This window comes from Borostomias antarcticus (genome assembly GCF_949987555.1).
Source record: "Borostomias antarcticus genome assembly, chromosome: 20".
Classification (NCBI taxonomy): Eukaryota; Metazoa; Chordata; class Actinopteri; order Stomiiformes; family Stomiidae; genus Borostomias; species Borostomias antarcticus.
Window position 1 is genome coordinate 7,170,910 of NC_140253.1, and position 27,173 is coordinate 7,198,082.

The following is a 27,173-nucleotide window of genomic DNA, read 5'->3' on the forward strand; positions in this document are numbered from 1 at the left end:
TGCTAAAGGGGAAAACTGGAACGGGAAATGAGCACACTTAATTAATAATAATTAATAGCTTCCTGTCGATTGGTTGTATGATGAAGCTGTTAACCTTAGCTAAGGTTAATTGAACTGCACGGAATTCAAACTAAACTGAACTTGAACTCCACTGAACCCTGTCAGGTGTGTGTGTGTGTGTGTCTGACTACAGTATGTGTGTGTGTGTGTGCATGCGTGTCTGACTATGTGTCTGTGTTTGTTTGTGTGTGTGTGTGTGTTTGTCTGACTACGCCCTTCAAGAGAACTCCTCCGCCTGGGCAGTTGGGGCGTATCCGGCGGCCTTCCCTTTAGCCACGCCTCCGTTCCCTTGGCAGCCGTTGGCATCGGTGACGTGGCCCGCCTCCCTGGCGGCTGGCGGGTGGCGCCGGGTGCCGCCGTCCCCCTCAGCCAGGTCGCAGACCACCACGGAGTTGGTGTCCATGCGCGTCAGCGTGTACATGCTGCTCTGGCGCGCCGGGTGGAGGCGGGTGGTACACAGCTCTTGCTCGTCATAGCTGGACACCCGGATGAACGGACACCAGCGGAACGCTCGCTTGAAGCCCGCCCGGAACCTGGTGTGTGTGTGTGTGGGGGGGGGAAGCAATGAAAGAGAGAGAGAACGAGAGAGGCGGAGCGGTGGGAGGGAAGCAAGGGGAGGGGCGGTATTGGATCAGAGTTGGACTTTTGCAAGGAGGATCTTATTGATGTTCGCCGTATGCTGGCAGCAATGGGAATCTAAGTGGATCGGTCGGACACAAAATGGCAGTTGCTGGGTCTCTGATTTCTCAAGTGACGGACCATGGGTGAAACCGCTGTTCAGAAAAGCCTGTGTTAATAAGCAAGAGGTACCTCTGTGCTTGAGATAATCATTGTTGGGAGTAACGCGTCACAAAGTAAAGCGCTACTGTGACACCACTACTTTTGGCAGTAACTAGTAGTGTAACAAATTACTTTTCGAATTAAAATAACAGTTACATTTTTTAAATGGACTCGTTACTTTTGCGCAATGGACAAATAGCCTACATGTCCTGTTTATGATCTAATGTCTACCGTACGCAATGCATCAACAATCCCTAGCCTACACGGCTGACAATTCTGTCTATAGTTCTGACAACGTGAGCTCTCTGTCATGGAAATACGGACAATATTTTTCGAGATCAAGGACAAAATACTGGTAAAGTGTAATCTATGTGTAGGTGACCATAAGGTGTGTACCCGAATCAGTTATTCGAGAAAGCACAAATGTGACGGAAACTAGTACAATATTTTTCCTACTCTCGTTCCTTGTTATTATTCAGGAAAAGGTGCAAATGCAATCACCTCTGAACTTAAACAGCACTACTCCTGATTTCTTGCCCACGTAGCCAACAGCATGCAGCGGGCTGAGAACTGACTGTTCTATCATCTTCTAGGCCTATACATTAACATTAAGCTTAAAACCTGACGTTTGTTCATTACCCCCATTTCAAAATCCCAGTCGAAATATTGAATAAAAAGACATTTGTTAACATGCTGTATACTATAGGCTATCAGATCAAAAGTTTGAGAATCTTCTCCTCTTGAGGTAAGCCTACATTGGTTTGAAAGCTAGGATGGAGGAACCTAGGAGTTAATGTTAACCCATTGAACGCTGGATACCCTTTGTTAAGCATTAGGCTACACATAATAATAATAATAATAATAATAACAACAATAATAATAATAATAATAACAATAATAATAATAATAAAAGCATGTGCATTAATAAGTGAACTGACAACTAAAGCAAAAGTTATCTTCCCCAGTAACTAGTTACTTTTTATATGCAGTAATCAGTAAAGTAACTCAGTTACTTTTGAAAGAAGTAACTGTAACTAGTTACTCATTTTCAGTAACTTTCCCAACACTGGAGATAACTGCCGTGGATCCAAAAGTGGTACCGCTTCAAAAGCTCAGCTCTTGTGTGCTGCCATTCTTCCGCCACCCAGGCGGTCCCCGAAGGAGCACTCTGCTCCCTCAGTGTTCCATTCAAGGAGCCGTAAATGTTCTCAGGTATGGGCCTTGCTGTGGACGGCTTATCGTAAACAAGGCCTTTGAGTCATCCAATGAATGGAGAATTTATTCTCCATTGGATGACTCAACGGTCATGAATTAAAAAAAAAAAGTGTGCTTGTTTATTGGGGGGATCAAGCAAAATGAGTGGGTGGACTAACAATAGCTGGTCGTACACGACTATTTTCCAGACCGTGGTGCCTGGGCCCTCTCTTTATCTACACTGTTCCCACTTGAGGCACTCAGATGGGTCGTCTGCCGCTTCAATATGAGATAAATGAATGCAATCTAAGGAATGCAGTCAATTTCAGGGTTATCTGATAGAAAGCTCCACACTGCTCAGAGAGAATGGTCTCCAAGTAGGTACGCTTTGTCCTTGTTCCTACAAGCATCTAAATGCCATCTTTTCTTTTCAGTGGAGATTGGTCTCAAATCACTCACATTGCTTGCAAAGGTAAACGTTTTTGAAAGTGCCCAAGTGCCGTGATAACCCAAGTGCTGTGATAATAAAATGCTTTGTGGTGGACAGTAACTAAATGCAGTGTGTTTTAGGGATGTGCGCGACTAGTCGTTTAAACGACTAAACGGCGCAGCTTTTGCTAGTCGTTTAAGAAATTATAGTCGATTAAACTAAATATAATAGAATTAGATAAAAATAAAAATATTTATAAAAAGACTTAAATAATTAGTCACCTTATTCTTTCATCTGCGCAATTCCTATTGTTTATGCTGCGTTCCTTTTGTATGGGAGCTCCGGATTTGGCGCCTATACGTCTATACATAGCCTATCGTCTGACATCCGCGGTCTTTAATATTATAGTAATTTAACTTATGCTATTCAATGATCAGGTTTGCACGGCACATTGCCACTAAAGTGTGCTCATATTAATTAATGTAGCCTAATCATTTGGTTTGTGAAAGTCAAGACGTGACGGAAATCTGTGCAACAATGGGCTATGTCTATTCCATTGTGTATTCTATTGGGAATCCTGTTTTTAGACTAGTCGTGTAATCGGTTACAAAACCAGTCTAGTCGTCAGTGAAATAGTCGCTGCGCACATCCCTAGTGTGTTTGTACAGTCTAAAACAAGCCTGAAGACTTTTCTTTTTGCCACTGCTTTCTAAGAGGAGCTATGTTTACCAGTATACTGCACTGTAACTTTTATTCCTATATTCTATTTGTCCTGCTTTTTGTTTAAATGTCTATAATGACTTGCTTTTTGTTTTAATGCTTTTAATTTGTCCTGCCTTTTGTTTTAAATGTCTATAATGTCTTGCTTTTTGTTTTAATGCTTTTAATGTCTCATGTAAAGCACCTTGAATTGCCCTGTGGCTGAAATGTGCTATATAAATAAACTTGCCTTGCCTTGCCTTACAGTGCTTTTTTTTACAGGTACATGTGCAGCTTCTCTTCAACTGATATCGCAGACATTCTCTTAGATTGCCATAGCATGAGCCTTTAAGTGCGTGAGTGTGTGTGCGTGTGTGTGTGCGTGTGAGTTGTTCCCCTACCTGCTGTTGAGGCAGCAGTAGATGATGGGGTTGTACATGGTGGAGCTCATGGCCAGCCACAGTACTGACAGGTAGACCTGCTGGATGGACTTCCACCTGTTCAGACCCTTGATGAGGCCCGTCACTATGAAGTAGATGTGGTATGGCAGCCAGCAGAGGGCAAAGGTCACCACCACAATGATCATCATCTTCACCACCTGCCAAAGACACAGAGAAGAACAATGAGTGAGTGTGTTAAGCCTTGGTTATACTACAAATGGTTATATTCCAAATGGACGCATATACACAGACAGTTGCAGACACGTAGGGGGTTCTGTTAATACTACTTTTGACTCATTCGCCATATACTGTACTGTGAATAAAATAAATAGCTCCATTTTAACAAGTAAAGAAAGTCTTGACAATGATGACTCCAAAAAAAGCAATCAGCACCTTCGACATTGGAGGGTGCTAAGTGCTCATATGTTTTTGGAGACGTATTTTGCCCAGAATGGGCCCTACTCGACGAGACCAATTAACATAAATTGTTTGACTCACCTGGCGCTTCCCATCACTGCTCGTCAAGATCAAACGAAGGAAGCCTCACAAAAAAAACGTAATTATACCAATTATAACAGAAACAGAAAAGAACATACTTACTGACCAATTTGGTTGCACTGTGAATCGGTGCATGGCATCATTCTACTAGAGGGTACTAGAAGGCTTCTAAAAGCTTGTAACCGGAACATTCTAAATATCCTCCTTTAAATAAAACATGCCCCCCAACACACCAAAAAGTTTCATTTCATTTCATTTTTATTTATTTATTTATATTGATATACAAAGATGTGCTGCTGCTCCTGTTTTGTTCTCCCTCAAAAGCTTTTCACAGTATGGCAAGAAAACTATTTTCAAAGGCTCAAGGCCATCTCCTGGCGGCGGTGCAGGGCCACGATGTGGCGTCTGCGGCCGAACTTCACTCCAAGTCTGAAGTCGTTCTGAAGGACAAGGGAGCGAAAGAAAGAGGCTCTTCTGAAAGACAGGGTTTTCGATTGCACGTCACAAATATCTGCCCACAGATTATGAGATGAACCCTGGAACGATGAGGCCTGGCATACGGTACAGATAGAGAGTTGCCCTATTGTGCTCCCACCTTTGCTTCCTTTAGAAGCTACAGTATGAGGACAATGTCTTCGAAGGTGAGTGCAAAGGTGTTGATGGTAAAAGGGAGTTTTGTATATCAATGGCATTGTGGCCTTTCTGGAGACTGTTCATGTTCGGAAACTCTTTGTTAGCATTCCCATCAATGGATTCTACTGGTTATCACCTCACACACACACACACACACACACACACACACACACACACACACACACACACACCAGCCTCTAGAAAGACAATAATTGGGTATTTAGAGGAGATTTATGAAGCATTTGCTGGAAGATCCCATGTGGTAGCCCGAGAGGGCTGAGCTTCTGCCAATGACTATAATCCTACCCACATTATCTAGGTTGCTGTGTGCACACCCAGAGGTACTGTACTGTGGCGCTTAATTTAAATACAGCAGTGAGAAGCCCCACCTGGAGAGGAGCGTAGGCCATTCTGAAGCAGGGGAGACTGCGTTCCAAAATAAACCGGCAAAATACAAGGACAGCTTTACGCAGGCCTCCTCCACGTGGATGACAGGTAACCCACCCACACACATCCTTGACGTCTACTTCCTTTTCGTTCGGTGAGTTTTGGCATGACTGCTTATTTATTTGTATATTTATATACAAAGATGTGACCCTGCATCTGTTTTTTTCTCCCTCAACTGTCAGCGCAGACGCTGACGGGCGCAGTGGAGCCAAGCCGTTAGTTTGGGCTGCAGTGACCATGTTCCTCCTTTGATGGCTCCATTCCTTCGCCTCACGCACGCACGCGCGCACACACACGAACACACACACACACACACACACACACAGACAACCCTGGGCAGAGAAATGTTGTTAGAGTAGTGTTGGCTCCTCACCCTGACAGCAGGTTTTATGAGCTGAGCCTCAATGCGCTACACATAACTGGCTCAGACCGAAAACAAAGACAGAGCTTAAAGAAAAGCAAAAAAATTATCATCTTTCAGACTTTCCGCCTCTGTAATTGCTTTAACAAAAAGTGGACTCTTGTCACACCCCCAACCATATGATTAGCTTACTGTCTAACGATAGGAGAATTTTACAAATCCCAATGAAATAATTTGGCATTTATTTACATCTTCGGTGTGGGAGTGGGCACAGTATTGTCTAGTTAGTAACAACGAAAGTACTATACAATAGGCCTACAATTCACATTTTCACTGGTGGTTTTCATGGAAGCAACAGCATCATGGAAGGTTGACAAACGCCCCCGGCTACTTACTGCATGAGGTCGGCAACTCCCTTAACCAGCACAGACAACTGTATGGGACCCAATAGAGCCTCAGGCTAACATATAAATGCACATATAAGTTATCAAGGGGTAAATAATCAATCATGTTTGCTCCTTTACAGTAAGTGATGTTAATCAAATTCTGACACTCTAGTATACATTTGATATACCTGTACAGCATCAGATGAAGACCAAGGCTGCCCTGAGACTTGATACACTCGCTGTCGCTGGCTGCGGTCACCAGGCAAGACGGTTTCTCTTCTCAGCTGTAAATATTGTGAAACACGCTCAAAGGGCAACACAAAAAAGCTGTGGTTGATCAAATATCGACCTTTACCTAGGTTGTGTCATAGGTGGGGGTAAAAATGGTTTCTAAAAGGCAGCAGAGCGCTGCAGCAGACTGGATTGTGACTGATGACAGCTACAGACAGATCTGTACAATCTGAGCACAATTTTTAGAGCAATTCTACACCTTACAAACAACCCCAGTACTATCAGTGTAGGATTGAACGTTTGAACAAAACAAATTCTGTGGAAGTTAAAAACTACAGTGGTGGAATACATTACAGAAACAACAGCTGATCAGCACAGGCCCAACTATGTGGATCCTGGCAGCATGCAGTAAGTTGGTTCCCTTTTATTGATCCCTTGTATGAAACCAACAGCTGGGGGACCCATCAATCACAAGTAAAAGAGTTACAGGCAGCCTGGTTAGCAAAAAATACAGGCTTTTATAATACACAGCCTCCCAGCCTTCAACATACAGTACACACGCATGCACGTCCGCACGCACACTCTTCTGCAGGCTAAAATGAATCCATAACGTCACGGCCCAGTAAGTTATGCACTGTCATTCACAACCAGCAAGCCATCATTAGCTGTGGTTAGTCTGGTTAAACTCCTGTTTGCAGAAACGCAGGGCAGCCCACATAATTTGCTCTGATGTAAGAGCACGGCCACGATGTGATTTGTGTAGTCTAATAATAGCGATTTCAGGCCGGAAAATGTTATTTAGTAGATACATAGGCTACTGGAGATGGCGGAAAAACGTCAACGTTATTATAATCCTTGGGGAATGATAGGGCATCCCATCGCAGTCTTAAAATCCTCTCCCGGTGAAACATGCATGCATTTAAAACTTCACGAAGTAATGCTTCCTCATCTGGTAGGGAGAGACGGGGAGACAGTCTGGGTTTTTAGAGTACCTGCTAGCGAGCAGGTTTGGTTCCCAGAGTGAGTTACCATGCTGACCCACGCTGTCAGTGAACTCTCTTCCTGGAACGGGTTTGACTTGCCCTGCTTTCTCGAGTTTGACTTAACTGTCTTCCTGGAATGGAAGAAAGGGCTTATAATACTATTGACTGATTAATCAAATGTGTTAATGAAAATGACCACAGCACAACATCCTATGCATAATAGTCTAATCATGCATTTTACGTATATAGCGCTTTGGACAGAGACGTGATATTTTGTAAATAACTGGAATTAACTTTATTCACATACATGGAAATTAGTTGATGTGTAGGCATAAAGATAAAATTATAAACTGTCTTTCAGCAATTCCACTATAATTAGCCTACTGGTAATACATCTCTGCACTGGCCTGTGAGCCCCCTGAGTTCGGCGGGTTAGCCACAAACTTCATGCCGCAACGAGAGACCCCGTCTCTGGGTGGACAGCTGTTCAACTTGCCTGGGACCACATCTCCGCACTGGCCTGTGAGCCCCCTGAGCTCGGCAGGTTAGCCGCGAACTTCATGCCGCAACGAGAGACCCCGTCTCTGGGTGGACAGCTGTTTTACACGCCTGGGACCAGGTCCCCTGAAGCTATTTCGCCTGGCTGTCCATCGCGTTTTTGTGAACAGAATTAATACCACCTACTAGCAAACAAAACATGTTTACGTGTAGTCACAATTATACTGTTAAAACTAAGATGCCTGGATAAAAAAATATTTTTTCCAACGGATATATTTGACGAAAGTAGATTAATAAGCAAGCCGATTTTCATTGCTAACTCAGAGCGGGGAGAGTCACGAACGCGCGTTTGCATTTCACATCTGTTCGTGGACTACAAAAACGTGTCATTGGCGCCTTGTCAGAGGCGCCAATGACGCGTTTTATTCAAAGATGGCGCGGTTCTATAGGGCTTCACGTCTTCGAGCAGTCAGTGAATGGAGTGACTCTATCCAGTTCTATTAATACATCCATGGTCTGCCAGGATGGTCGACAAACCTCAGAATGAAATAATTCTGATTTGAGATTCCAATTTAACTGTTTCCATGGACACTAAATAAAGTGATCTGATAAGAGCCGGGTTTCCCGATAAAGAACCTTCTTAAGGAACCCTTTTATAAGCAACCCATTGTATGGGAGTTAAGAAGTACTTTGGAGTTAAGTGCCTCTTAACTAATTCGGGAAACCCGGCCAAGATCTGTTCACATGCCCCAAAGCATTTAATCAGAATACAATTTATTGACATGCGCAAAGTGGGTCCACCCACTATGTCTAATCTATGGAGGCAGATTTCCATCAAAAATACACACGCAAAGTTTATGTTCGTAGGCGTAATCCGCAAATGTGTTTTTGCTATCTATGCGCAAACACCTCTCAACTTGTGTAACAATTTCAGATGTTTCCAATGTTTTTACACATTTTTCAAATCAAAACCTTAGCTTGTGAACTGGCAAATCTATGTTTGAAATCTAAGAGCACACTTGCTCTGCTTGAATTTGTGCACAGAATTTTGAGAGAAATATTTCACTCTTCTACTATATGGTTTTGATTTGCAAGTGAAGATTCTCCTTCGGCGCTAGGCCTATTAGCGTACATTTTACAACAAGTGGACAAAATCACACATTATTATTTATAGACCCGACAGACAGAGACAGACTGACATAACATACAGACAGAAAACTACATATTCTTTAGGACCCTGTCTGCTAAGTGCTTACTGTGCCTTGTTACAGGTATGTGATACACTTCAATATCCTATTATGGGCTACAAGAATAACCTACCATGTAGGTAACAATCTCTTAAACTATTTATCTACTCTAATGATAGCCATGTCTCTCTTGAAGCATTTGAAGTATGAAGTATTTAGCCTATGTTTACTGCTCTGTAAATGTTTCTAGCCAATAGACAAACATTTTCCAGGAGCTTACTCAATCGTCTCTTCCCTCTGGAAAATGTTGGGGTAGGATCTATGTCCATCCCCCCATTTCTCTCTGTAAAGCGCATTGTGGTGCCTCCATGTATGAAATGCACTATATAGATAAAGTTGGATTTGATTGGATTTCATTTGATTGATTGATTAATTGATTGATTGAGAGGCCAATATATTGCAAATACAAGCTACATTTACAGTGTAGCCTACTTGTGTACCATTGTGATGGATTGTATTGGAAATACCACACTGTATGCTGTAGGCCTATAATGGTGCAATCCATGCAATGCCATTTGCATCTGTCAGTACCACACAATCTGTTTTTCAGCCAGGAAGACTATATGAATAATGTTTAATCAAAACAGCCCAAAATATGAGGTGGAAACAGTCTTTGACCCTTATGTGTCCGAAAACAAAATTAAGATAGGGGTGCTTAATTCGGCAAAACAGATAATGCACCTGCAAAGATTTGCCTTCCCCTGTCTTTCAGCTAGGAAGACCATCACATGTAAGAAATTCCCAATGTTGACTCAAATCGCGAGTGGGGGAGCATCTGGCATCTATTTGAATAAATAAACGCCATCATTTGTACAGACGGTGCAACTGCGATGACTGGAAAACAGAGGGGACTAAAAGAGGGTGTACGAGCAGTAGCACCATAGGCCACGGCAACACGTTGCTTTCACAGAAAACAGCTGGCTGTCAAGAGGATGCCCCCGTGTCTCAAAACAGTACTGGACCAGTCTGTGAAAATGGTTATTACAATCCAAGGCAAAGCTCTGTGTGAAGAAATGGGAAGGTAACCCCAAGGGTTGTGGGATTTGACATTTCCCAATCAGAAGCTGTGGGTGGATAAAACTATTTGCGACTCGCTGAAGTCCCGCACTGCTGCCTACAACACGGGGCTTGAGACTGGGAACATGGAGGAAGTATAACGTCCGCAGAGCAGTAAAGGGGGCAAAACAACGCTATGGTGAGAAGAAGGAATTACAACTACAGCAGTCTTACACCAGAGGCTTGTGGAAGGGACTACGGAACACACACATCACAGACTATAAAGCGACATACACACCCATAGTGAGCACTGACATCTCTCTGGCCAACGAACTGAACAACACTTTTATGTGAGCTTCGAGGTGAATAGTCAACAGGTGCAGGTCCAGGGCCAGCAAGGTCCTTAAGGAGCCCAGCCACCCGAGCAACAGACTCTTCTCTCTGCTACCCTTGGGAAGGGGTTACCGCTGTCTGAAGGCAAACACAGAGAGGATGAGGAAGAGCTTCTTCCCTCAGGTTGTCCTGTGCCTGCTGAATGAGGACGATGCCCAACCTTTTTGAACTTGCATTACCTGCTTGCTGTCTGCATCTTGGGTCCTAACTTCTCCTCTGCCATACCCTAACAGTTTATTGAATTCCATAATACATTTCCTTCAAATCTCTATGTACTGTAAACATGGTATTCATTCTTTAGGTTATGAGTGGAAAACCTTTGTTTTACTGTATATCTTTCAGGAAAACATAAGTACATCTTATATGCTAACATAACATTTGTAGATATGTTAATTTTAGGGGTGTAACAATATATCGTGCCACAATCGTGCCACGCGATACAGAAACGTCACAATACGTTACGTTACGTGTTATCGTCAACCAACCAATATTGTGTATTGTATCGTATCGTGAGATTAGTGTATCGTTACACCCCTAGTTAATAACATACATTTTCAGAAAAACATATTCTAAGAACTATTCCCACCAAATTTCAAAGAGAAAGGGTCAATAAGAAAACCATCAGTTTGATCTGTTTTATGTATAGTTGTGAAGTGTGTTTTGGCCTCGGGTTATAAATCAAGTGATGACACACAGAAAGCTCCCACAGCTGCAATGCTATTATGCTATTTTCTAGCACTAGCAGTGTATACCTTGCCAAAAATCACTATGAGAATGATTCCCCCAGAGGGCAACGGTGGCCCAAATTTGGGGTCCTGGCTCACAGACTGGTTATTAGATACTAATATTTTCATATTGAACGGTTTATCAAAGGTGTACACCACCCCTCAACCTGACTGGAAATTATTTCTGGATGAGAATTAAGCCTCTTCCGATTAAGGTGGTTACATGAGGCATTTTTATTGTGATTGGGCTATTTTCCATTTACATGGCTAGTTCGAAGGCAAATGATTGGCATCTCTTTCAGCACACGTTTGTACAAAAAGCAGGCACAGCTACATTATTGTGGCACGGTGGGTTTGTTGAGAACACCCACTATAAGGGTTTTAACAAGAAGAAACCATTTTTGGAAATAGGGTTTAGTTGGGGATTGGAAATGACTTTATACTGTAGTACATTGACAATTAGTTTAATAGGATTTCCATCTCCTCCCCTGCCACCTCATTCACACATCAAATGGAAAACAGAATGGTCAGTGTTTCCCTGTACCATTGCCTTGGGTAGGTTTTAATAGCTCTGTATTTCGCCTTTGCAATATACATTTTCATAACCAGTTGGAAGGCCATTTGAAGAAAAATCGACATCCTGTTGACACTGATTGGAAACTTCACCAGGGAACCAAACAAACTAAATCTGTCACTGGCAAAAACAGGGTCAAATATGCTGAACTCTAATGAGATTTTGAATGTGTCTAATGGATACTGAATTATCCAGTAAATGAGAGAGTGGTCTTGGGGCAAGTCCAGATCACTGCATTTACAACACATCATTAAGCCAGTAAATGACTAACTATTAGTTTGGGGAGAAATGGAACGAGTATTGCCACTGAAAACTATGAGGAAAACCAATCAACCAGAGACAGGGCAAGCAAGAGAGAGATTAGGTGACTGACTGGGAGCAGAGCCAGCAATGAAGAGAGAGAGAGAGAGAGAGAGAGAGAGAGAGAGAGAGAGAGGGGAAGAGAAACAGAAGTGGAGAAAAGCAATCGGCAATCTGACGCCAGATGACGGGGGTGGGGTGGGGGGGGGGTGATCACGACAGAAGATATACAATGTTCCAGTGTCACCTTTTGCACCAATCACAGTGGAGCTTAGTGGAAGGCATAGATACCGCCTGCATCTAAATCTCTGAGCCCTTGAGTAGCACATCCCCACAAGATTGTGCCGACATTGTGTGTCCGACTTCAAAAAGCACAAACATCTTTTAAGCATGTGCAGGATCCTATTGGGGTCTGCAGGTCTCTACTGGGGTACTGATTTAATATCAGTCTGTAATGCCTGGATTGCTCTAAAGCCTATCTTCATTCATTTGCTGCAGCATGTGGCAGGGTTATGAGTAGCGGTACCACCCATGCTAGCCCTGGAGCTCAGTTGGAGCCAGTGTGTCACACCCCAAGGATTAGCGCAGATTTACGGACAAAATCTGCTCTTCCCAGGTAATCCAGCGACCGCACACACACACTCATGTATGGACAAACCCAAGCCACACACACATACACACACCACGTTTCGTCTGTGGACAGAGACGCTGAATCAATGATGCTCTGAACCACTCTGGACTGACTGGCAGATGTCATTAGCAGGCATTTGTCCCCGCCATGAATGGCCTTATAGCACCCTGAAGAGGATGCTGGGTGCCTGCTCGCCAGAGATTGTGAGAGAATGGATTAAATTGAAAACAAAGACTCATGGCTGAATCCATTCAATGGGAGAGAGATGAGGAGAGCTAACGATGATTGTCAGGATATTACTGCTTCTCAATGGCTGCCAACACCCTATAAGCTACTGTATACTCACCACATAATAACATCTCCATCTTGGCGGTGGAACAGTGGTAAGCATCAATTAGGTCCCTTAGAGAGAATATTATCCTTCTATTATGCTGCTTATTATTTATCCTTTCTTCAAGTGTTTTATTGTTCAGGCATTTTTTTTTTCTAATCCTGGTGGACCTCGCCATCACCATGGCAGCGTCACTACGTCTACCATGCCTACCCCTCAAGTCTGGTTCCCAGGCCGACCTACTTATAGTACATCCACTGAACTGAACATACGGTGAAATAGCCTATCCTTGGGTCCGTGTCACCTGTGGAATAGTGACAGGAAAATGGCGAAAAGTGCATTCCTATGCTCTTCACTATACATCTCATGTACGTAGTGAAAGAGTATGGTCCTCAGTCCAAGGGCCAAATTCACCAGAGGTGCAGTCAGTCATCTTTTAGCTTCTTAATTTAAGTTATCCGTGTATCTGTTCATACAGTAGATTAATTGGTTATAATAATTCAATCTGATTGTATTTGACTATTCAAATTCTGTAAAACGGAGAAACAACATATTAGGTTGCACATCTCTTTGCCGTCTTACTAACATGTTGAATTCAATAAATAGTTTTTAGGCATGAATTTGGCCCCCAAAACAACCATTATTATGCAAATTTCAGAATTAGATCCTCACTTATGTTTATTTGACACTTTTTTTTTTTTTTGCAGCGGCAACACACGCATAAAACGGATTTCCCTTGAACCCTGCTATGATCTAAAAGCATGTTCGCAAAAAAAAAAACAGGAAGATAATAATAGCCTTGGAGAAAGAGAGACACTAACTCTTTAAATTCTCTGTTTCTCTATTATCTCTGACAGCAGTGCCTGGGGTCTAGACTGTCTCCCCTAACGAATTCTGAACAAAAACCTAACCTCACAGTACCTAGGACATTCGCTTGAGGGGAAAAGAGACGTTTGCGATTGCAACAGTCCAGACTCTGGCCGCTCACATATTTGCGCCTATGAACACGGAATTCAAATTCAAATCCTACAACGGAGAGTTTGGATACTTGATTCTGATTGGCTAGCAGCCGTGGTAAAATACTCTGTAACCCACGGCTGCAACCGCATAACAATTAGTATTAATGCGCCATCAATCTCATTGATGAGGCCATTGATAAGATCAAGCAGTAGGCTATGCTTTGCGTAGCAACTACTCGCAGCAACCTCGCCTTTTTCGTATCCTATTACAAAAACGCACTCATCAGTCCGACTCCAACACTTCCACACCCCTACCAGCAAAAACAAGTGCTCTGGAGAACTGTTTTAAGAACTGTGAATATGGGGATGAGGTGGAAGATTAAAGAAAGTAGTGAATGAGGGAGCCTGAGGAAAAACAGATATTACCCCACTCGGAAATTGGGACGCCACACGCGCACACCTCCACGCACACGCTCAAACTAACACACGCACCCATCACACACACACACACACACACACACACAGACACACACACACACACACACACACAAAGTGTCTCTTTCTACATGCTGTATGCTCGTATCAACCTGCACAGGCTCCATTTGCTCCGCAGAACTCCCATCCCAAGGAGCCCCTCTGCCTTGCAGGTGGCTCATTAAAGGAGTTGCACTCCTTCGCGCCGTGGTCAATACAGAACGCCCGCGGTATTGGCTGCACAATGGCACAGGGCAAAAAAAAAAAGCTATGCTATTTCAGTCGAACCGCAGGACACATGACTACAATGACAATTGGGAATAAGTGCTGCCGCCGGCAATGGTGAAAGATACAGTATGCGAGGGTTCACGCTTTGCTGACTCATAGAGCTTTGCCCGTCTTCACTGCAGGCCCTCCGACACTTCTCAGACAGGCCTCAGTGACCAGTCAGGTGCTGTGTTGTATGCCGACGGAGTCGGGGCCAAACTCACGCCGCCCGGAAGTGGAGGCAGGGGAGGGAGGGGGGGGGGATGTATGGTAGCATTCGGCGGTTGGCGCATGTCAAAATGCCACCACGTCAGAGAACTGATCAATCGAGGACGAGCTCTGAGCACACACACACGCGGCCAGAGTACAGATAGCACACAACAGCTATCCTTCCGGCGTGTCTGACAGCCACGGGGCTATTCTGGTATTCACCTCGGGTCGTGCTGTCTTTAAGACGAGCGTGTCTGGTCTGACTCGCACACGCCATCCGAGTTCTGTGGGGAGCTGGAGTGGTGCTACTGAAAGCTCCTCTTACTGACTCTCAAAACACTCCCTAATTAGGAGGAATACTTCAAAATACGTGGAGGGTGGGTATCCACTATCACCCGGGTCTACATTTCCGATGGATTTTCTCTCTGCCCTCTTTCACCCTCTCCTTCCTCGCCCTCTCATCTGGACTCTCACCTTCCTCTTGGCTCGGAGCTGTCCGTGGTAGTTGTCAGACGAGTCCCCCGGGATCTCCCCTCCCCAAAGCGTCAAGCCCACGATGGTGTAGGTGATGCCCATCACCACTAGGGGCAGAAGGTACACCAGCACCATCACTATGATGTGGTACCTGCGTGCACGCACGCACGCACGCACACACACACACACACACACACACACAGCAGTATGACATAGTTACATATTTCACTGGCCTTTGGTAAGGAATTAGCATATGGATATGGTGAGTTCATACAACAATAAAAATGAATAAGGTGCTGCTGAGGATGGTGACAATAGCACCATGTATTTGGATAAAAGTGTCTGCTAAATGACTGTAATGTAATGTTTAGTGGCAGTTAGCACATGCAGCCATTCTGACAGCATATTCCATTAGCTTTTTGTAAGGCATCAGTCACTACCTGTGAAGACAGTGGGAGAAAGGGATATCAATTAAATTGTTAAATCATTAAAGGATCAAGGGAGCAATATGGAGCCGGGAACGAGTGAAGCGGGGCGAGGAAAAGGAGTGTGTGTGTGTGTGTGTGTGTGTGCGCACGTGTGTGTGTGAACAGCGTCTTCCCCTCACATTAAGGAGTCGTCTGCGCGCCGGGGCCAGGCCACGTAGCAGAGCGTCCGGCGTGGCAGCCTGCGGAGGGTGGAGTAGAAGCAGAGAGGGAAGGCCAGCGCCACGGCCAGAGACCAGATGAACACGATGACCACCTTGGTGGCCGTGGCCGACAGACGAGGCTTCAGGGGGTGGATGATGGCCATGTACCTGCAGGGAAGAAGTCGGTGATGGGGGGGAGGTCAAAGATCACAGGTCAAAATGGTATGTAGTCTAATGCTTCCTCTAAGTGAGGGGTCAGCTCAAAATAGGACAAATCACACAGTGAGAACTGGACAGGCCTTTTCACATACATCTTGACAGTAATTGAAACCAGCATTATGCTTATAACAAAAATGCATTTGGCATGGAACCACATTTGTACTCAATTCATTATGGTGAGGAAACACTGAGGCAAAAATGAGCTCATTCAAAGTCCAACAGTAATTGAATCGATTCAACCCCAGAAAGGAAAATTAATAGATCATCTGGTTGCTTCTATTTCCTTTAATAAGCAATCTGTGTGTTTATTATCCGAGTTGATTTCTATCAGCAAATTATTTTGGGCCTACTAAAGCAATAGATACTCTAATTTAGACAGAGATACAGAGAGACGTTGAGATACTCTCATATGCATGGCACACCAGAGTGACTGAACCCCGTCTAGTGGGGCTAGCACAGATGCGCTAACAAGCGCAAACGTAATTAGCGTCCTCCACCGGGGCCGGTTCTGTTCTATTGGTATTCAGGCTCCGGTTCTCCCCGGTGATGGACATTCCCCGCAGGACATCGGCAAAGAGAGCAAAACCCCTCCCTGCTCAAAACCCCTCCCTGCTCAAAACCCCTCCCTGCTCAAAACCCCTCCCGTAATGACGCGTCGTTTAATCTGTGTGTGGGGCTCGCCCGGCCGTGGGGGAAGACGCCGGAGCGGAGCAGGCCGCACCGCAGGCACGTCAAGCGAATGGACGGTGTCGATAGGGCTTTTAAATAACAGGTTTCTCATGCATGCACACACGCGAACACTAGCATACAATAAACCATCAACACACATTCACATCACTGAATCCATTCTATTAGACACACGATGGGCGAGGGGCATGGGGAACAAACAGCGGAAAACGTAATCACCTGCAATTGGGAAGAGTAGCGTCGGATTCAGTGGCCCAGTCCCAATGTCCCCCCTAAACCCTCAAGCCCTGAGCCCTCACAGACTTTTTGACGTCACCTGGTAAAGTGGTTGAGTGCGAGAGGGTGCAAGGGCTCGAACTGGTATAAAAAGGAATGGGACAGCACTTGCGACATCACATTACGTTGACGTGAACACATATTTCTTACTATTATGGTTGTGGGGCTTTTTATCAATTTTAGATGTTTTTCTTGCAGGCCTTCATGTAAATTAATTTTGGGCTGAGTCAAACCCCCTGTACATTATCCGAACTCTCTGTGTTATGTTGAAATCATTTCATTTTGTGGTCATATGTGAACTACATTACTGCCTGTGATTCTTGTTTGTGATGAATCCAAAAGTATTTACTTAAGAATGATAATACACATTTCTGCACCTCACAACTCTTTCCATATTCATGTTGGAAATCTCAATTCAAAGAACACTGCACCGAAATGGGTGATTAATGACATACTTTTAACTGGGAAATCATATGATTTAGAGCAACAGAAATCAATGTAATTTATAACCATAGCCTACATATTTTTAAACAAATCACATTATACAAACCCATGGGGTTAATAACCCATACTTAAAAATAATGAAACCAAAATAATTATAAGGCTACTTGTGCAGATAAGCAAGTCCAGCTGAAAACATGAAAACATATTTTGTTTTGTAAGGTGAACGTTAGGGTTGGTTGATCTGTCCGTGCTTGTTTATTGGCTGTTCTTCACCCCGTGAAGCCTGTGTTTCATGTCACAACGATATGTACTGTGGGTAATTCCCTTAGGCAAAGTCTGCAGAAGTACAGACTTACGGTAAGGGGGCATAAAGGGCTCAAAATGTCTGCCAGAGAGCCCTCATGCACTTGCCGATTTTACATTGGGACTCCCCTAAGCCCTCGCGGACTTTGTGGGAGCGCGCCCTTAAGTCTGTGAGTCTGCAAGGGTGGACATTGGGACTGGGCAAGGGTCTCAGCCGTGCTGAACTCAATGAGCTCAGACAAGCAACCCCCCCCCCCCCCAACCCCGAGACCCCTCCTCCTTCAACAAGCATCCATTCATCACACAACAGAAAGACGGGCACATAGCCTCACCCCCCTCCCAAGTTTGCCAACAACAAGTCAGTTGACTTCAGTCTCCACACGAGGGATGCGTAGGGCACGTTCGCCACCCCCCTATGCCTCCTCTACCAATTTATCTAAGTAAACGAAGACAAAATATATAAATAAACAAAGTCAACAACAATGAATGCAGCCCTCAGGCGGAGGGGGTGGGAGACACCGTGCCGCTAGTTCAATCGAGTGAAACATGTCGCCGTGATCTTGCCTGCGTCGCTCAGCGGTCGACGAGGTGGCCTGGCAGTGGCGATTGCTCCTATATCCCAACGTAAGCCTGTCATACCCATACCAAATCCAAATAAAACTAGATTTTTGCGCCTTCTATCAGTGAAAGAAGGCACGAAAATCGACTTTCAGACTGTTTTTGACATAAATATGTCTTGTATTCTGCCATATCGCTTCATTTTCATCCGTGTTTACTGTTTTGGTAGTGCTCCTTCACCCCCTACAGGCCTAGTGAAAATAAACAGTCCTCTTTACGGTCTGTTGACAGCAGTCTTACTAGCTCGTCATTCACTTAAAGGAGTAGTAAAGGGGAAAATCATGTTTAGCCCTGTAGCCCTGAACCATTGTATATGATCATAAGTAACCTTAAAACAGGGCTAAACATGATTTTTCCCTTTACTACTCCTTTAACATTGTAGGCCGGGTAAAAGGCTTCTGGCTTACGGAAGAACATTTGTTGAAAAATTATTTCACAAAACTAGCGCCAGCTCAGATTGATTGCTCAGATGGTGGACTGGACTAATGAATCAGAGACCAGGCATTAGATTGTGTTTATTTGAGAGCAACCAATGTTTGAGTCCATGGCTGTGGACTACACTTTCACTACTAGTGTGTTGTGACTCTCCAGTGTGTTGTGTCTTAATACTGTAGTGGTGCCGAACTGCATTTGTTCTGGTTGTGTCATCTTAAATATTGGAGAGTGGAGGGTGAGCGAGTGCCAAGGTAGACGTTCGAGGGACGGTCACAGACCACAACCCTCTGCCATTTTGGAGACGCCAGGAGATCGCTGCGCTGTGCTACGACGCGACGCGGACCCGAGGTCTATATGCAGGTAAAACCAATGTTTTCGGAGTGAGAGGAAAATAAAAGATGTAACTGCCTCCCTCTGCTTCACGCAGGGTAGGTGATGGTAGCAAGCTGCCCCCCCCCCTGCCCCCACCCTACCGCCACGGATGTGAGAACTTGACACATAACTTCACAACCGTCCTCCGTTGTCATATAGAACTGAGATCTGCCACATCTAAATTCAGTTCACAGACTTGCGCCTGCCTACGCCCACACGCTCACACACACACTTGCTCTCTCACACACATTGAATTAGATGCCATTTATGATTGATGTGCCTTTTTCATCAATCTAATTAGGCCATTGAAACGCAGGTCATGATGTACGATGGGGTATCGATCAATATCATAACATGAAGGAACCTGTTTATTGTATTATCTCATTACATAAGACCTCAGAAAGCAGGTCACCTCAGGCAGAGAGAGAGAGTGCATGTGTGTTTGTGTGTAAGTGTGTGCGTGAAAGAGAGACAGAGACACGTAGAGAGTGAAAGTGTGTGTGTGTGCGAGAGATAAAGAATCAATTATCTACCTCACAGACTCCAGAGTACAGTATTCACAGCACATGCTGTGAAAAAAACAGTCCTGTCTTGATCCATCTCTCGGACGTACCTGCCTATGCTCTGAAGACCACAAAGTCATCATTGGACAGGACAGTGGTCAGAATGTGTCACACCCTTCCTCCCTTAAAATACCAATGATCACCAAACAAAAACAGAATCTGCACTTCAACTGGCTCTAAGGATGATTCCAGTCTTCTATAGGGATGTCACCATACCAAAAATTGTGTAGCTAGTGGAAACCAATACCAGTTAAATTCCACGATTCTCGACTCCCAATTCGATATCAAGGTAAAAAAAAATCCCATGTAGCCTACTTCAACATACTGTACAGCCTACTTTATTAAAAACATCATCCTCTGTCTGATACTGTACTGTGAAAGGAACATTATGAGACCTTAATTATCAGGTAGCCTAGCTCTGTGACTGTAGGAAAACAGCAGGATACACAGGCATTATGCAAAATAAACAGACCTGATGGGCTAAAATGTTTCTTTAAGGCTTGAGTCACGACTATCATAAGCTTAGCTATCTACTGTATATCTGCATATGTTTTGAGTTGGCTGGCTTGTTCTAACTAGCTGACTGAGCTGGCAAAACAACCTGACTGGCTAGCTAGCACATAGCAGGTAGGTAACTAACGTTAGCTACTGTACCATGAACAGTACAAAGGGATGCATTCAAAAATGTTTAGACTAGCTATAGAACAAGCTAGCTAGCTAACGTTAGCTAACAACCTACCACAACAAAACGTGGTGGCTAGCTAGCAAGTAGCACTAGCCAAACAGCCAAAAACATGTTTAAGCCATTTTGAGTTTTTGATTGATTTTGGTACAGGTAGGCTACCATCAACCCACTAGTTTATAGTGATACAAATTAGATGCATAAAATCGAATTGGAGATGGTTAATTTTAAAGAGATTTTTTTTTACTCTAAAAAAATGTTAGCATTCTCATTGGATACACTGTGTGCCAGTGATCATAAAACCAATGAAAATCAAAGATTTGGGAGAGGTTACTCCCCCAGCAATAGATTGATCTGATTGGCCGAGACCCCAACCGGATGTGATACTCGGGTCACATTCAAGTGTGTCATTGCTGCTGATGATAGCCTAACGTTACATGACGAAGGGATGATGGCGCCTCAGTCTTTATTGCTTGATGGTGGGTAGGATTTATCTCAAAAGGGGGCCTCCACAGAAAATGTTGCCTAGTAGGGACTCCAAACGTCTCGAGCCGGCCCTGTGCACAAGCCACAAGGCCCAGTGCTGCGTTATCCACATAAACTGCATAAGAAAAACACTCCTCCGGGTGAAGTGATGTGAATCGGATGCACAATAACATTAGACCCCGATGGGGTTCTCCATCACCAAAATGAATGTTTGTCGGCCTCTCCGGTGACACCCCCCAAGGAGATGCCATAAATAAGTAATCAGAGCCTCAGAATGTCCTGTAATGGGCCGGGGCGCAGGAGAATTCATCAAATGACTTTAATTAGTTGAGACCGGGCTGACTCGGTCTGTTTTTTTTCCCTTCCGATATAGGCCCTAATGTGTTTTATGGTTTTCCTTGAGCGAGGTACTGTAGGTAGGTGGACAATGGTAGGCCGGTTTGAACAAGAAACTGAGAGAAGTGTGGTTTCCTAGGGATGTATTAGTGCTAGTGGAAACAAGGCCGACCTGTGGTGACAGCTTACAGTATGCCAAAATGTGTACCTGCCCAGGAAATCTTTCATGAGCACCCAGACTCACAAAGAAATAGCAACATGAAACGTGTAAATCGTATGCTCTCTGTTTGGCATTGATGTTAGTGCTCTGGCAATTTCATTTCCCCTTTGATGGCGGCCAAGGTAAATTAAGAGGGAATAGAAAATGCTCACCCCCCTTAATGTTCTTTGATGAAGAACCATGTTTCTTTGTAATCTTACTCTGTGGTGTTCCTGTTACTTTGAACCAATCTACCCACTCCTCACCACATGCACTCAAAAAAGTGCTATATTGAAACATCCGTAAACAATAGGCCTACAATAGAAGAAACCTCAGGAAAAAGGGTTCCAAGACAAACCCTAGGGTTCCAGATCTAATCATGTTCACCATGTAAGGTACTGTTTGGAACCCTCAATGGTTTCTGACCTGAAAAGGGTTCTACTTTTCAGATGGTTCTTCTATTGTTACAAATGGTTCTACAGTAGCCTACACGGCTTCTTTTTTTGGGGGGAGCGTACACACACCTGCCGCTCCATCCTCTCTACACACACACACACACTCACACACACACACACACACACAAACAAACATCCGGTAGGCCATCTTTTTTTCTCTCTCTCTCTCTCTCTCTCTCTTGTGCGCGTTCACTCACTCATTCACAGATGATTTGATGTAATGCTATTCATTCATCTGAAATGTTGAGCAGATGATATGTAAGAATAACAACATTGTTTCAGATCGAGTAGCGAATTCAATCGCCTGCAGATAGGCTATAATTGTCGATGGGGTATGTTCATTTGTTCGTTTAATTATTTGTTTATTGTTTTGTTAACAGGATTATGCAAAAACTACCAGACTGATGAAACTCGGTGGAGGCAAGTACAATAGCATGGGCCAACTTAGAACTCATTAAATTCTGGAGCGGATCCGAATCATGGGGCGGATCCATGAATTAAAACAAAACTTTGAGCGAAGCCAGCTCCCCGCGTGGGGGCACTAGAGACATGGGGTTTGGACTGGGGGGTGCGGGGGGAGAGCCCGGAGTACAACGAACTGCTTCCTGCTGGCTGCAACCCGAGGGGGGGGCAACCACAGAGCCGCCCAAACACGGCCGCCCATTCACCTCCATTCATTTTTTGGGATTTAGGCTCCCAAAGAACCCAATACGAAAAACATGCAGAAGAACAGATGCTCTTCAGTCCGGTCCCTGACCAAGACCTGGACTGAGCACTTGGATTTGGTCCCCGGACGCCAAGAACGATGGCTGCCCACTGCTCCTGGCTGCCCCTGGAGGTGTGCTGTGTTTAGTTTAGTTTATTTTGATCTCCATTAGCTACAGTATTGCGGCAGCTATTCTTCCTCAATACAACCTTTACAAGTGACAATGCATCTATTACACCTACACATCCATTACATAACAGACAAAGACTGAAAGCAGACACATTACAATATTACAACATAAACAGACAAAGACTGAAAACACACACAGACAAGACAACCTCCTGACCATGCATTAATCTAGACCTGGTCCAGGGCGATATCTATACAGATAACGCCCTGTTACTCTCAATGCAATTTGCCTATGAAAGCGCTTCATTGGCCCGGTCGTCCGAGTCTACAGACAAAACCGTTTCGTTACTCACCAAAGTAAACACATCGTTGGAAAGATGAAAGCCTTTTCTCCTAAGTCGCTACAGTTTGTAGTCCCCCACCTTTCAAATAAAAGGCAAATTTGTACACTTAAATGTTTTATATCCACAGCACATCGACTGTCTTCTTCTACCGGCGAATCGGCGCTCTCCGCTTTGTTAGCCTACTCACTGCTGCCGCCCATGTTGGGGATGATGCATTACATCTTAAAGTCTCTCAACACCATTTAAGATGTAATGCATCATCCCCGACATGGGCGGCAGCAGTGAGTAGGCTAAGCGCTTTCATAGGCAAATTGCATTGAGAGTAACAGGGCGTTATCCGTAGTATATCGCCCTGGACCAGGTCTAGCATTAATCATAATATTTAAGTTTGTTTCACTCTGGTGTCCCAACCTTTTTCTGAGTTTTTCTGAGTGCTGTGTCACCGCTCCCTGTGTGTTTTGGAGTGCCCTCGACTGGGTAGTGCCCCTTCAAAACTGAGCCACAGGGGGTAGGGGTTGAAATCTTTACCTAAGAAATGGGACACCACTCGTCTTCAATCAGAATTTTATTAGTTGCCTGATTTTCTGTCCTCCGGAGTTACTGGGATGTTACAGTATGATTACTATTATTATAATGACATATCTGAACAAATTTCAGGACAGAACAAGACAGATTAATCAATTGTACAGCCAGTAAGCATGTTTACGCTGGCTGTAAACGTTAGCACTGCCCATAGAAATGTACTGATATCAGATGAGCAAGAAGTGCAGAAGAAAATGCTGCTGGATTATTTTTCGGAGTTCATGAACGGGACATGGAATCAACTGTCACTCAAAAATCATTCTTTACCCAAAGTTTTGGGTAAAGAATGACATGGTCATGACACTTCTACAAAGAATATGAATTAAATAAATAAATGGAACTCTGCAAGAGTATTTGAAGCTTACACAATTTTTGCCTGTGAACCAATTAGAACCAACCTCAATATTTCAAAATGCCTGCTGTGCTTGAGGCCTATTGTAGAGTATTTACACAGTTCAATCTTCAAAGGTGATGGGGGTTAGCCAGTTCAAGAGGCTCAGCAGCATCGCAAAGTTGGCCCTGGTTCTGCCCCACTCCAATACAGATGCAGAGCGAGTGTTTTCCATGGTGGGGCTCAACAAGACCAAGACCAGGAACAGACTGGCTCTAGATCAGTGGTTCTTAACCTGGGTTCGATCGAACCCCAGGGGTTCGGTGAGTCAGTCTCAGGGGTTCGGCGGAGGTCAAGACACACACCCGACTCATATGATTCGTGATGACACGCCCCGCTTGGCCATCATTGGCTGCAGGTGACCACGCTACATCGCTTGACCTATCTGTGCTGCAGGGAATTTGGTGCGCTCAGTAGTCGACTTGTGACTGTCGTCATGTGATTGTGTGATTGTGATTGATTCACACGGTACGTCGTGTGATTGTGAAAGGAACAGACTTTGTTGCGAAAATGACATGAGAGTGGCACTTGCCAAGGTCTGAACTGGTCTCTGAAAGGCAACAGCAGAAGTCACACTGATTTGCAGTAAATATTCATTATTATGTTTTTGTTTTTGTGTGAAAATCATGTTTTGATGGTTTTGTTCTTTGAACACAGTGATGTTGATGCACGGTTCATTTTGTGCACCAGTAAAATATATACCTATGTTTTGAATTTGAAAAAATCATATTTTATTTTTCCAATTAAGAAGGGTTCGGTGAATGCGCATATGAAACTGTTGGGGTTCAGTACCTCCAACAAGGTTAAGAACCACTGCTCTGGAACCCTGTACTCAATCATGACCATCAAGATGTCTAACCTGGAGCCATGCTTCAAGTGGGAGCCCTCCCCAGCACTCATCAAGGCCTCAAAGAAGGCCACAGGCCAGTACAACAAGGAGCAATCAGCTCAGTAGACCTATGGCATAGTAAAACAAAAACGGTTACAGGTAACATTCTAGTTATTTAACCCTGAGCAGGATTGTATAATCCCACTACTGCTATTCAGTATTCTAAATTCTTGTTATCCTTGTAAGATTTATGCCACGGTGTTGATGAATGTCATCTAGTCTTGTAGTCTTGATTATTATTGAAATCTGTGATTATTCTTGTGGCAATAAATATATTTGAAAAGTTCAAATGTGTTAAAATCTGAACAATACGAGTTTGTAAAGACTACATTTTATTTTTTATAATAGTTGACATTTTAATATCGCCAAATAAACCTGCACATATTGAACCGGGTCATGCTGTTTACCGCATTGTTGACAGGTCTCATCAGATCCCTCTGGTGGCCAAAACTGTTGTAGGTTGAGGGGTTAGAAATTATGAAACTTGGGAAATGTTTAAATGGTCATGTTTCTTACAGTACAACTACAAATGGTGCTCAGACCTCTGCCCATGAATGAATTGTGTGGTTCTTATTGAGCGCTTGAGAGCATCATTCTGAACCCTTCGTCCCTGTGACCTTCCCATCTCCAGATATGGCGGGATGGCCATGGGATGTGCCGTCATCGGGGCGGAGGTAAAAATGAATATTAAAGATGTGAGGACAGCCGCCCCCCATAAAAATGTCAGTCTCACTCCAAGCTTTTCTGAAAAGTTGGCAACCCTGAAAACACAATACTTAGTTTGTGCGATACCGATATAATAATTGAAGTAGCCTACTATTATTGATTTTCAAACAGAATACCAAAGGCCTATAGGCTTACCTGTCAACTGCGATTGCTGTCATTGAATAGATGCTGGCAAACACTGCAGTGACGGGGAAGAAGTTATGGAATTTGCAATACGCTTCCCCGAAGTACCATTCTCCGTGAGCTGCGTAGATAAAGTTTATCAAAGTGTTGAAGGCAGCCACAGACGCGTCGGAAAACGCCAAGTTCAGTAGGAAATAGTTGGTGACTGTCCGCATTCGTTTGTGGGCAAGAATGATCCATATCACAATCAGATTCCCAAACACCGCAACTGCCAACACCGAGCTGTAGGCGACCGACCACAGCGCCACGCGCCAAGCAGGTTGAACAAACTGACTAGTGTAGTTTCCCGTTATGTTCGATCCGTTGTTAGGCGCTGCCATTCTCGTTTCTATAGGACTTAGGCTACTAGTCTTTGTCAAAGTGAATTTTGTAGGTTTTTCTTCAAATTTCTTCTCGGGTAACGAAGAGGGAAGCCAGTGCTTAGCGCAAGGCGCGGCTAGCCTCCTCAAACGCTGGTGATAAACCTCTCCAATCCTCTACAGTCCGCTTGAAATACGCATCCTCCTTTCTGACACATCGGTATTTGTCCGGACCGACGTCTTTCTTAATTTCCCTTAGGACAAATACTTTTTTACATGGGGATGTGAAGTCGTTGAGCACGGCGAAGTTTCCGACTACACTGAATCTCTCCACTCCTGTTGAATGCGGGCGCGAGCGCACCACCACCACCCGCATCAGCTACAGGCAACGCACGCACTCAGTGACTCACTACCACTGGCAGTCTAGCACAGATAGAGTAGGCTTGATTGATTATGTCTGGTTGCTGGTTTTACACTATGGGAAGCAAGCGCCCGCATCTGCTATTTGATCAGTCGTGAGCCTCACCTTTTTCAAACCTGAAAGAAATGTAGCCTATTAAGCTATATAACAGCATAGGGTCTGCTGCATGTAAAAAGGTTAGCCTACACTCAAAAAACATAAGGGTGCTATGTAGAACTATTTTAACATGTTTACAAACTATGTTTGTAATAGAAGTAGGCTACCCTCTGAAAAACTACAAACGGTGCTTAAAGAGCACAGACCTCCGCCCATGAATGCATTTTGTGGCTGTGTGCGCTCGCAGGTGTGTCATGCGAGCGCACATGTTTGGTATTGCTAATAGATCGAGAGATTTATGCTAGTCCAAATCCTGTGTCTCTGCGACCTCCGTCGAGATATGGCCATTTCAATGAGGTGAATTTTTCGTTCCTGAGCTTAAAGCAATACATCGCGATATTTGGACCTTTACAAACATGTCTGGTGCTAATTCTCCAATTAGATTTACTAAAAGTAAGCTGAATCGTCCAAACAGTCTACTCA

The 27,173-nt window shown here is 44.2% G+C and overlaps 1 protein-coding gene across 1 annotated transcript; it reads right to left on the reverse strand.

Annotated features, from left to right (window-relative positions):
• On the reverse strand, nt 1-26,194 carry LOC311322254 (neuromedin-K receptor-like; the record flags this gene model as incomplete). Its single annotated transcript, XM_084454317.1, has 5 exons — nt 1-593; nt 3,565-3,761; nt 15,222-15,372; nt 15,829-16,017; nt 25,827-26,194. 5 exons carry the CDS (start codon nt 26,192-26,194, stop codon nt 278-280), a joined length of 1,221 nt encoding a protein of 406 aa, XP_084310443.1. The 3' UTR covers nt 1-277.
• Nucleotides 26,195-27,173: the final 979 nt, after the last annotated feature.